At 53.6% G+C, this 12,536-nt stretch overlaps 1 protein-coding gene and 1 non-coding gene across 5 annotated transcripts in view; both read right to left on the bottom strand.

The window, feature by feature from the left end:
- Window positions 1-12,536, bottom strand: part of SLC24A4 (solute carrier family 24 member 4) — a 177,267-nt gene that overhangs the window by 47,328 nt on the left and 117,403 nt on the right. For all 4 annotated transcript variants that reach the window (XM_040478061.1, XM_040478062.1, XM_040478059.1 and 1 more), the window contains exons 3-9: window positions 11,944-12,020; window positions 8,932-9,006; window positions 5,901-5,985; window positions 5,257-5,360; window positions 4,358-4,432; window positions 1,659-1,684; window positions 11-64 (exon numbers count right to left, since the gene is read on the bottom strand). In XM_040478061.1, coding sequence (XP_040333995.1) covers window positions 11-64; window positions 1,659-1,684; window positions 4,358-4,432; window positions 5,257-5,360; window positions 5,901-5,985; window positions 8,932-9,006; window positions 11,944-12,020 — 496 coding nt within the window. The remainder of the gene's footprint in view (window positions 1-10; window positions 65-1,658; window positions 1,685-4,357; window positions 4,433-5,256; window positions 5,361-5,900; window positions 5,986-8,931; window positions 9,007-11,943; window positions 12,021-12,536) is intronic.
- On the bottom strand, window positions 8,365-8,437 carry TRNAK-CUU (transfer RNA lysine (anticodon CUU)). The gene has a single exon. It is a non-coding gene; the product is annotated as a tRNA-Lys (tRNA).

The raw sequence follows: 12,536 nt of genomic DNA, 5'->3' as shown, positions 1-12,536 counted from the left end.
AGGTACTTACTTCATGATCAGAATGTAAAACACGTACAAGATGATGAGCACCAGGCCTTCCCACCTCAAAGAGAGAAAGGAGACTGGTTAGGGCTGGGGAGGCCCGCAGCACTGAGGCCTGGGGGTGACTGGCAGAGGGGGCGGGGAGGGGGCAGGGCCGGAAGTCCTATGATCCTGCCTGACCCTGGAGCCCGGCCCAGAACTCCGGCATCCAGGGGAGTCTTCCCCAGCCTGTCCTACAATCTGAAGCCCTCTTGGGGACACATAAGGCTGACGGTGGGCTCTTCTCAACTACAGGGGGCCTGCAGGGCTCAGGCAGAGTCCCATCAGCTACGGAGAAAAAGGAGGGACCAGGGCCACCACATCGCAGGACTCACAGAGAAGAGTGACCATAGTCATGCTGACTTGATGCTTAAGAGACCCTATGCTCACCAGAGATTCTGACCAGGGACCAGAAAGGCTGTCGGTACAGAAGGGGCCCTAAGAACTGCCCGAAGAGAGGGGCCGGTACAGGAGCCTCCTGGGCTGAACACAGGGGCGGGGCAAGGGTCTTCAGGTATATACACCACTGCCGTCTAGCTGATGCAGCACTCAACCCCACGCGTGGCGGGGATCTGTAGCTCAGACCACAAGCCTCTGAGGAGCCACACGCCTTAATCTGTTTGGTAATCCGACAGCTGCATGCTGAAGACCTACTATGTGCTAGGTATAAGGTACGATTGGTTTGGGAGCTCTTCCTCTACTGTCAGAGCCCACAGACCAGCAGAGCCACAGAGAGATTTGTAGATGACCCCACTGCCACCACCCTTGACCCCATCAGGGAACAGGAGAGCCCAGATGAGGCGTGGCTTCCCGGCTCACATAGTGGGTTAGGGGCTGGGTGGGGGCCAAAAGCAGGCTTCTGTGGGCCCAGAGCACATGGCTGCTCACGTCAGCCAGCTGACTGTCCTCAGCCAGGCCTCCTGAGTACAGCCCCACAAATAAACACAGAGGATGTGGACTCTGAATCACTGTCATAAAGAGATCATGTCTATGGCTTATGAACGTATGATACACTCATGCCCTATAGGGCGAATACACCAATCTTTTCTTTAAAGTTTCTGCTTTATGGATCTGAATTAAGGAGTCATTTCCTGTCTCAAGGTCATAATGGTGAGTCCCTATATTTTATTCTATTTTGTTTAATTTTCCTTTTTACAGTGAGATCCTTAATTCAGAATCTATTCCTGTATAAGGTGTGAGGGAGGGATCCGATGTGATTCTGTTCTGTAATAGGGTTCCCAGTTTTGCCAGCAGCGTCTGAGACCCTCTCCCTAACTCACTGTCTGTCGTGACAGCTGTCATATTTCCCCAGCCAAGAAATGGGCCCATTACTGGGTTCTTGGTTCCATATTCCATATTGGCCTACGCTTACCCCGGTGTAAAACACCACACTGTTTTTGTTACTTTAGCTTTAAATATATTTTGTTATTTGGCAGTGCAGGAACACTGAGGGATTCTTTGTCACTTTGAAAGAATAAAGGTGTGATTGCTTCAAACGACGCCCTTTTTGCAAGTTAAAAGCTCATGTTTGTAAAAATAATTTCAAAAAAGATTCAATGAACCCAATGAGGAAGAATACTACCAAAAAAGGAACAAGAAACAAACTTAAAACTTACCACACGATTTCTTCATCATATATGAACTGGAAGGCAAAAGAAACAAAGGGTGGGGGACTTATTTATTCCAAAAGAACACACACAGGTCCCTACACACTCCGAGCTCACATATCATTGCCTTGTTATTTCTACACAAAGCTGGGCTCCTCTCTCCATTTCTGGGTTTCTCAACGGGAGGAGGTGACCTTAGACCTTAGTCGAAACCTAGACCAGAAGATGCCAGACTATGCGGCTCAGCTCAGCCTCCCAAGAGAAACGGCCTGTGCTTCATGACGGTCCGAGTAGCTGTTGGGGCCAACCTGCCATCACTAAGGGCACAGCCTTGCTGGAATCAACACTCTTAAAAACTAAAAGGACACCTGCCTGTCTACCTACAAACCTATGTACCTACCTATCCGGGGGACTCGTGTGTATGGGAGGGAAGGGATATCATTTTCTTAAAATAGAAAAGTGACCCCCCCTTTGGAAATTCTGAGGGCAAAGGACCCACTTGTGCTATGTGAAGGGAGGCCAGGGGTGATGGTGCGGTCATGATGATTTCTGAAGAGGCCACTGACATTGCCCAACAACTCCACCAAGCATCTCTGGCACAGACCCTGATGAATGACACCTCTGTGGTCCAGGCCCAGTGTGGACAGGCAGGTGGAGGGGCTGTGGCCACCAACTGATCTTGCGGACATAGGGTCCCCACACCGGATGCCAGAAGAAGCCAGGGGGCTGCTATCTGGACTTGGGCCCGTTGTGACCCTCTTCTGGTTGTCATGGCAGGCGTCACACACAGAAGCTGCTGTAGGGGCCACTTCTGAGAGAGTCATTCCTGGCCAGGCATCGCTGTGAGGCTCCCCAAACGCAAGGCTCCGAGGCAAGGGCGCTCAACAGAGGAGTGCCCAGTGCCCTCCCCCGCCAGAACGTGAGAACACTTGTGGGGGATATTTTTAGTTTTTTACAACCCCATGAAAGGTTACTGGCATTTAGCCCAGGGTGCTGACCAGTCTAGAACCTGTGAGCTATTTCTCTCAGAAGGGGTTTTCCACATTTGGCACACGTCCTATTTAAAAGGTCTTGCTAAACATTCAGGCAAACGGGGAAAACAAAACCAAACAAATCTGAGCCCAGAACTGAACGCTATTTTATAAATCAAAGTACTTATACTTTTTTAAATTACGTATTCAATAAATATTTAATTTTCTAGTGAGGTAGCTATCATGTAAATGGAGGGATGATTGTACTTGGGCTCCGCCCACGATTTCATCAGGAGTCATTCCTAATTTTGGAAAATCACGTCGTCAATGTCAGGAATGCTCGCGGGGTCTAAGGCTCCAGCCCAGCACGGCCTCAGTCTGTGCTGGTGGTTTCTGGGCTCAGAGATTTTTTCCTTTATGGGACAACGGATTCCACCATTCAGTGCTGTAGTGTCTTTGTGCCCAGACGTTTACACACTGAAGGATGTTTTCGTCTTTTATACTTTGAACATCACGTTGATTCTTTTCTACAACTGTGTATGTACAGGTCAATGATTTTTATCCGTAACTTTCATTTTGGGGGGTGTAGGAGGCTGGGGTCCCAGTAACCCCCTGCCTGACATCCACGCCACCCCTGGATATGTGGCCTGGACCCAGGGACTGGCTCCTCATAAAGAGAATATGGCAAAAGTGAGGAGCTGTCACCTCCAAGATTAGGTTATGGGCAGAACGGGCTTCCGCCCTGGTACCTTCTCACCCTCCCTCTGAAGGAAGCCAGTTACCCTGTTGTGAGCTGTGCTGCGGAACAGCCAGCCAAGCGGGATCGGAGGCCTATCCACAGCCACGTGAGTGACCCCGAAAGTGGATCCTCCCCCAGGGGAGCCTCGTACCAGGGCCACCACCCGTGAGAAACCCTGAACCAGAGGGCTCGGTAAGCCACTCCCAGACTCTGATCCACAGACAACAAGAGTGATCAATACTTGCTATTTCAAGCTATTGACCTGGGGGGAGATTGGGTACCCAGCCACAGACAGCACGAGGGATGTGACTGTCCTTTCCAGGTGGCTCTAGGTGGTGTAAGGTTGAGAACTGCGTCTGGGGGGAGCACATTCCAGTCAATCTGGGCACACCACGTGCACCTGCCCCCATGCCACCACTTGGATCGAAACAGCTCCCTTGTTGGATGGTGCACTCCTCAGCAGCAGCCGGTGTCCTGTGCCATGAAGGCACCCTGGTCCTCGGGAGACTGCGGGGATATCGCCCCTCGCTTTCCACGCTACCAGACTCTAGAAATCACTGTTCCAGCTCTTCCGGCTTTTCTCCCTGGTGCCCCGGCTTCCCACTCTGCCTGCCCCCAGCCTGCTTCTCTCCTTCCTGCTCTGCAGTGAGCTGTGAACCCAGAAACTCTGATTCTCGGGAAACCCGGCGCTGCGTGAGGATCCGAGGGCCCGATGAGCGAAGGGCTTGAACTTAACTGCGTGGACCGTGTGACCACGCTCTGACTTTTCCAAGGCCTTTTCGAATCCAAGGTGGGCCCGGGATGTGCTCCATCACCAAGGTGTCGGGTAGGAGGCTTTCAGGCAAGGGAGGCACAGCGGGGAGGGGACTGGTCACTTTGACTACAGTGAATGGTCAGCACAGCCCACGGTTGGGGTGCCCTGGGTCCTCTGGTTATAGTGCCAGGGACAGAGATGGGCAGGGGTCATGTGCCTGCACAGGGGCAGGAAGGAAACTCACGGCAATGAGCACGATGACAGAGAGGGTGTAGTACACGGAGTCTCGGCACACGGCCCACCATGTCAGACGGACCACCTGCCAAGCAAAGGGCCGTCAGTGGCTAGTGGCTGGAGAGATGGGGGCGGTGGTGTGAGGGTGGCTTTCTCACCACCCCCAGACCCCCACAGGTGCAGGGACATGCCCAGGGAGCAACTCCTAACCGTGCCACCCGAAACCCATCTTTCCTGGCTGCTCAAGGCCACCCTGTATTTTTCATTATACGTGGGGAACAGAACAGAAAGCACGGAATGTTTATAAGTGACGGCAAAGCTGCCCTCTGTTCCTCCAAGGTAACAGACATCTCAGGCTTCACAGCGGAAGCCCAGGGTCAAGGCAGAGGCCAGAGGCACTTGCTTCCCCTGTGATTCTGGAACCTCCTGGTAGTAACTAGCTGCCCATCTCTACCTCCATTGGCCAGGCAGGGCCTAATCATGAGCCCAAGTCTCTGGGGTTGAGTCTAACGCCCACGTGGCCCTGAGGACCAGGGAGATGCTGATGGGGTACCAACCGCAGGCCAACGTCATGCTCCTTGCCAAGGAGGCCAAAGCAGGCTTCAGATATTTCCAGAATCTAGCTCAGGGTCAGGGTTACAGGAGGCGCCTCTCAAAGATGTCCTGCTGTTGAATGAATGCTCACCCTTGGGCTGGCCAAGGGAGCAGACCCCGTCCCTGCTCTCAGATCCACTGAGGCTGGATGTGCAAGGAACGTCAGAGGCCACTTGTACACATGAGGACCTGGGCTCGGAGGGGGAAGCCAACTTGCCTGCAGCCTCGGGCAGTTGAGGGCACAACTAAGGTGAGGCCTCGGGTCCCCCCACTGCTGTCCCTTATGTCACTCTACAAAGGGAGAAAAACACCGACCTGCCCCGCAAATAATCCACAGACTCCAATGATACACAGGATGTTAAACACCGCAGAGCCCACAATGGTCCCAACCCCAACGTCTCCGTGGGTGATGAACACGCCTGGAAGGGAAAGGCAGAAATCCTCTTGTGCGTACACTTCCTCAGACCCAGGCTGCTGCGAGGCCCTTGTCCCCAACCCCATGGACTGAGGGACTGGTTCTAGGATGCCCATGATGCTGACAACGGCCAAACCAGAGAGGAGGAAGTGTCCCGAGGGACCACCTACTCCACTCTTCCCCGCCCCCCCCCCCGCCTTTTTTCCCTTTTAACAGCTTTATTGAGAAATAATTCACATGCCATAAAACCCACCCATTCAAAGCGTAAGACCCAGCGTTTTGGTAGAGTTCCAGAATGGTGCAGCCAGCACACAATCTGATTTTAGAACACCTTCGTCACCCCCCAAAAGAAACCTTGTACCCATCAGCCCTTTGCTCCACCACATGCCCCGGGGAACCACGAGTTTACTTTCTGTCTCCCTGGCTCTCCCGTTTTACAGATGAGAAAACAGAGGCTCGGAGCTGACGAATGCCCTCACTGGTCACGGCCCCAGACCGGGGCTCTCTCTAAGATCCCACGTCCCCAGCTGGTGGGATTTCTCACCAATAACAGAGGCAAACAGCTCGGGCGTCGAGCTTCCCGCGGCCATGAAGGTGGCTCCGGCCACATCTTCACTCAGATGGAGTTTCTGAAACAGAAGCGACCGCGGACACTCAGGCTGTGAGGCGGGGAGAGCAGACACAGTCCCCGGATACTCTGGCAGCCGCAGAAAGCGTGGGAAAGCTGTGCTGTTGCCAGAGTCGAGCACCCTGCACCCTGAGCACACACGTCTCCTGCTACTCTGCTGGCCGCTCAACCCCAACGCCGTCCCCCTCTTCTGTCAGTTTCCGCTCATTCCCCAACGCCCCTGAACGAGGTCTCCTTGATGAAGCCTTTCCAGGTACAACACCCAGGACAGGTGGGAGGGTCCGGTCCTCCCATTAACGAAACACAAATCACACAGTGAGGGTCTGAGGTCTGTGAGCTTCCCTGCCCCACTGGCCGATGAGGGCACGATCCGTCTTTTTCACCCACGGATCGCCAGTGCCTAAGAGAGAGGCTGGTACACAGCGGTGCTCAATGGGGAGCCACCTCCGATGCCCACACAGACCTTGGGTACCATGCGGACTGCGACGCATCGGGGCCGCAGAACCCGGGGGCCCCAGACACACAGCTTGGCTCTTGCATTCCAGAAGGCCTTCGCCGTGGCAGGCCCGATGCCCGGCTGGCCGCTGAGACAAACACCCAGGTACCCTCCTCCCGGGGATAAGGGAGAATGAGGCGGGGCTGGAGCTCTGTTGAGACTCACTTTGCTTGGCAAGGCCGTGCTCCGGCCACAGAAGCCCATCCTCTGATTGGGAATGTGTTGACGGGGACTTTTGGTGCCAGGAGAAACCACCAGAGATCCTGGGTCTCCCTGAACAGCACCTTTTTTTTTTTTTTTTTTTTTTTTATATATGAAATTTATTGTCAAATTGGTTTCCATACAACACCCCCTTTTTTTTTTTTTTAAAGTTTATTTTTACTTATCTGGGTGAGAGAGAGCAAGCAGGGGAGGGGCAGAGAGGGAGAGACAGAATCCCAAGCGGGCTCCATACTGTTAGCACGGAGCCCGATTCAGGGCTCGAATTTACAAACTGTGAGATCGTGGCCTGAGCCTGAATCAAGAGCCAGACGCTTAAATGACTGAGCCGTCGGGGCGCCCCTGCCTGAACACCACCTTGAAGGTGCCCACCCAGTGGTGCTCAGAAGGCCTCTGGGCAGGGCTGGGTCTCCTCTGGCATCCACCTCCCAAAGCACCCTGGTCAGCCCGGGGCTCTGGAGTCCCTGAGGAACACAGAGTCTGGCACACCTCCCTGCTGACCTTGCTGACCTTCTACAGAAGGGGTCCCTCAGAGGGGTCAGAGCTCTGGGCTTGACAGAAGCTGGGGCGTGGCACAATACTGACCTACCAGGGTGGAAACCCGGCCACCCTAACCTTGTCAGACAGGAAGGTTCCACAGAAGATGTTCTGCCATCAGAGCATCTCCAGTATCTTCTAGCAGAATACAAACTGTTCTGCCTTTGTCTCCTGGAACACCCTTCCCTGCCCTCTCTGCTTGGAGAAATCCTTCCCACTTTGGAAGTCTGGACCAAATACCACTTCCTCCACGAAGCCCTCCTAGGCTTCTCCCCGAAAGAGACATTCCCTCCCTCCTTTTGGCTCTTCAGTCCTTTGATGGCTCTTACTAGCCCCTTCCGTTGGTTTTTGCCTATAGGGCCAAGGCCATCCCGCTCATCAACCTCTGTGTCCTTACAGAGACAGGCAACCTTGAGGGGCACCTCCACGGCACATGGTCCTGTGCCATTGGTCATCCCTCTTCCACAGGCTTCTGCCACCCCCAGAATGGCAGGGGACCCCCCCCCCATTGCTGGGGTCCCCAAGCTCTCGCATTAGTGAGTGCCCAGAGTGCACACTCCGTAAGGCCCAGCTGACTGGCTTTCCCGAGGGCCTCCTCCGAGGAAGCAGCAGGTGGCTTACCCCCAGCACACTGCTCCAGGGGCCCTGAGGCGAGGCCTCCCACCCCGACACCCCTGGCGGCCATTTCCGGATTCTCTCCTCATGCTCCTTCTCTGGCTCAATTCGCTTACTGACCTGTGGCTCGTTCTGAGTGAGGTGAGAAGTGGAGTGGTGAGCAAGGGGGGGCGGGGGGAGGGGAGGCCTTTGCACACCCCTGCCAGGCCACTCCCTCTTCAGGAGGCCCAAGTCAAAAAGTCCCTGTTCTGTGCCGAGCAGCAGGGAAGCACCTGTCCTAACAAGCTGTGTCCCCCGGCTGCCAATGTCACAACAACAAGGCGGCCTCAAGTAGCTGGGAGATCTCACACGGACGGAGTGAGCCAAAGCCCAGAGTCACCTGCACATAGTAGGTGCTGCAAACAGAGGTAATTCTCCTTCCCTGGCTGGAAGCCAAGAGTAAGGCAGAGCTGAGAGACACAGGAGACTTAAAAACAAATTTCTTTGTAAGATTTTATTTTTAAGCAATAACTACACCCAACATGGGGCTTGAACCCACAGCCCCGAGATCAAGAGTCACATGCTCTCCCGACTGAGCCAGCCAGGCGCCCCAGCACTGGAGTTTTTACGTGTGAGGCAAGAGACAAGAAAACCAAACCTTCACAAATACTTAAAGGGAAAAACGTCAGCCTGTGAACTTGGAACAAAGGGCCTTCCTCGCTCCGCCTCTGCATCTTCCCCAAAGACACAGATCCCTACCTGGTGCCTGCCACCCGCAGCTTGGTATGAGAAATGCTCCCTAACCAGACAGGCTTGGCTTCACGGCCAACAGCTCGCCATGAAGCCAGAGGCTCTGGGTGATGACCGCAAGCCTCTTCTTCTGCCAAATCTGGGAGAAGACGCCCCCCCGCCCACCGACTGTCCTCTGGGGGTTGCAAAGCCAGGCTTTGCTGGGGCCACACTAAGCGTTTGGCCTGACCATCTTCACCACCAGAGTGCTCCCCACTCAGTCTGGCCCTGACACGTCCCGTGTCCTTGGTCTCCCCAGCCCTCCACCCGCACCCCGGCTTTGCTGAGGGATCCCAAGTCCCTCCTGCGTACCTCGCAGATCTTCTCTAGAGACGGAACGAAGAAGTCATCACACACTATGGCCAAGGCGTAGAACATGTACAGAGCCTGAGAAGGAAACGGGGGATCGTCAGCGAAGGCACCTACCGCCAAGGAGGCATGGCTGGGCGTCCGTCATGCCCAGAGCCAGCCTGCCAAGGCGGAGGCACACACAGAGGAAGATTCTAGCACCACAGAGGCTGGCTCCCTCAATCCTCTCACGAGCAGATGGGGAAACTGAGCCCAAGGAGGGGAAATAACATGCCGGGCGGCAAAGGGGCCAAAAGCTCAGGCCACACGGCCTTGGGCTCTTTCCTAGTATGGTCTCGAAATGCAAGATCTCACCCTTAGGGCCAAGGAGGGCATTTAGAATCACCCTTTTAAGAGTTTAAAATAATAATTATCCCAATTTTCCCCCTTCATTTTTGCTGAAGGCACCATTTTCTTCTTACCAGCTGGCCACCCCCTGCCGAAACCAGTGGCAATTTGAGAGCCAGCGGTACCTGGGATGCTACCTAATGTTGGCAGAGGTTCAAAGACACAAGCCACTCACACTGGGGGGTTCAAGGCACAAAAAGTCCAGATTCTAATGCTGATTCTGGGACTTAGCTGCCATGTGACTTTGGATAAGTCACATCTCCAGGTCTCCGTTTCTTCATCTGTTTAATGGCAGAGTGAGAACAGATTGACAGTTTTCACACGGTTTTATATACGGAACCCCTCCCTGCCCTGCCCATCCAACATGGTTTTCCCCGAGCCTATCCTATGGGCCAGGCACTATTCCAGGCATCAGGGATACATGGTGAATCTGCCAGGAAATGCCTCTGCCTCCGGTAACTTACCTTAGCGGGGGACAAAGAGACAAAGTCTAACTGTTGGGGAAAGGCAAGTGCAAAGGTCCTGGGGCAGGAGTATGCTTGGTGCACCTGAGGAACAGCAAGGTCACTGATGCAGGTAGAACACAGTGAGACGGTGATGGAAAACAGAGGATGTGAGGTTGGAGGGAAAGGCAAGGACCAGAGAGTCCATGGACAGGTGGACTTTATGCTAAATGCTAAGGGTAGCATTTCTTTCTTCAAAGACAAAGTGATATGGATGCTCTATTCACAAAAATGGGAAAGGCCGGGCTGCTTCAGCAAAAACAATTGTGAAGTTGCTGAAGTAGCACACTGATTAATGGTGATTAAATCAACTGGAAGATCGGCTGTGGCCAAGGCCTCCAAGGCCTTATCTCCTGGAGCCCAGGTATGCTGTCCCTGGATCTAATTATCTTTGGGGGGAAAGCAAAAAGAAACAAATACCGGGGGTATGGGTAAAGGAGAGAGACTCTTCTATAAAAATCTCAGTATACGGACTTTAATTTACCGCCCCCCCCCCCCTAAATTCTCCCCAACATCATCTCCCAGGCAAAGGGTGATCTGTGGGACCCCAGCTCTCTTGATTCCCTCAGCAATACTCAAGAGAAAAGGAGGCCAAGAAGGCACCACACGGCCCAGGCCAGGAAATTCTGAGAAGCTTCCTAGTGTCGCAGACGACAACTGGCTCCAAAGTTTGAGCCTTTTCTTGTTCTAAAGAAGGGGTCAGCAAAGTTTTTCTTAAACGGCGAATACTTTAGTATTGACAGGCCACGCAGTCTCCATTGCAATGGCTCTGCTGCATTAGAAGAGTACACGGAGTGGGTATGGCTGAGTTGCAATAAAACTTGATTCACAAAAACAGGAGGTGGGCTGGATTTGGCCCTCCAGCCACAGTTTGGGAGTGTCTGCTCTCCAGGGTTTCTGCAAAATTCCTGAGGTGTTCTCAGGTTCAGGAGCATAAGGCTTTGGGTCAGCAAATGCCAAGACCTTCATGGGGCAGAGCACCAGAACTACGGGACTAATTCGCCAAACCCACACCCTCTCGGTGAAAGGGGAGGGCGCAGGAGAGCCAGGGGAAGTGGGAAGATAATAACTGTCACAGAAATACCCAGGACTGTCATTCAATATACTGGGTGGGGTTTAGCAGCCACAGATAATCCAGAAATGACAGGAATGGCTGTGCCCTGAGAAAACTTTATTTACAAACACGGGCAGCGGCTGCAGGCTGTAGTTCGCCTACTCCCGTCACAGGAGAGCTGACTTTGACCTGTGGCTTAGGTTTGGACCCGCTGTTCCTCTTGGAACTCCACCACTTGTCACCAAGGCGCATCTAAATACACCAAGGCGCATCTAAATCTAATTCTCCAGGAATTGGAGAAGTGCACCAAAGTTTTCAATTATAGATTTATGGCAGGGTGGTGAAATTGGGGGGGGGGCGGGGCATCCCGGCAATCATGTTAGGGCGCTTTTTTTTTTTTTTAATTTAGTGACTTTATTTTTTTTATTATATGAAATTTGTTATCAAATTAGTTTCCATACAACAGCCAGTGCTCATCCCAAAAGACGCCTATGGGGTGCTTCTTGACTCACATGCACGCGTGCTCACATGTCTGGGAAAGAGGCTGTCACTCCCTTTTTAAATTTTTTTTTTTTCAACGTTTATTTATTTTTGGGACAGAGAGAGACAGAGCATGAACGGGCGAGGGGCAGAGAGAGAGGGAGACACAGAATCGGAAACAGGCTCCAGGCTCCGAGCCATCAGCCCAGAGCCTGACGCGGGGCTCGAACTCACGGACCACGAGATCGTGACCTGGCTGAAGTCGGACGCTCAACCGACTGCGCCACCCAGGCGCCCCTGTCACTCCCTTTTTATAAAAGCAGAAGATGGGGCACAGGAAGACGGGACTTCGGGGTCACTTGCTGTGCAACCCCGAGCAAGCCACCTGACATCTTTAAGATTTCTTTTCATCTTCTTTTCTTTTTTCTGGCGGGGAGGGTTAAAATGGGTCCAGGATCCGTTCTCCTCGCGGGGCGCTTCCAAGGGTGGGACATCTTTGGCACGCCAGGGCTCTGCTGTGCTCTGCACACAGGCGTCACCTGCCGGAGGTTTAGGAACATCCCAGCCCCTCCCCCCCACGCGGCCACTTACTCCGAGGATGTGCAGCAGGACGGCTCCGTGCTGTCGCTCCTTATTGGAGAACAGGTCTGTGGGGAACTCATGAATCGCTGCAAGACAAGGGGACAGAGTGTTAGTCTCAGTGGGCCTCCCGATGGGACGGCCGCCCTTGCAGTCTGAGTCTGGAACTTCAGAGTCTGTTGGGCCGGGAACCGCCCGGGGAGGGGGCCAGCCGGCTGCTTCTCCTTAGGCCACGGCAGACCTGTGCCCTCCAGTAAACGTTGCTGAACACGAATTATCCACAGACATCCTAGAAACTCGAGGTGACCAAGCTTACCACACCCCTCGCAGTTTTCTGACGTAGGAAACACTTCCCGCCCACGAGGATGGCAAAGACGAATAACGACAAATGCTGGCAAGGACGTGGGGATACAGGAGCCCTCGTAACTGCCGGTGGGAGAGTAAAATGGGACAGCGCTGTGGGGAAACGGTCTGGCAGGTCCTCAAAACGTTAGACTGAAGAGTTGCCACAGGGCCCAGGGAGTCGACTCCCAAGTATCTGCCCAAAGGAAAACACGTCCACACAAAACTTGCACACGAGTGCTCATGGCAGTGTGATTTCATGA

The sequence above is a fragment of the Herpailurus yagouaroundi genome, unplaced genomic scaffold, assembly GCF_014898765.1.
Source record: "Herpailurus yagouaroundi ecotype Mexico unplaced genomic scaffold, PumYag 141, whole genome shotgun sequence".
In the NCBI taxonomy this organism is placed as follows: Eukaryota; Metazoa; Chordata; class Mammalia; order Carnivora; family Felidae; genus Herpailurus; species Herpailurus yagouaroundi.
Note: the sequence above shows the minus strand (reverse complement) of the source record. Positions and strands in the feature narration are given on the sequence as shown.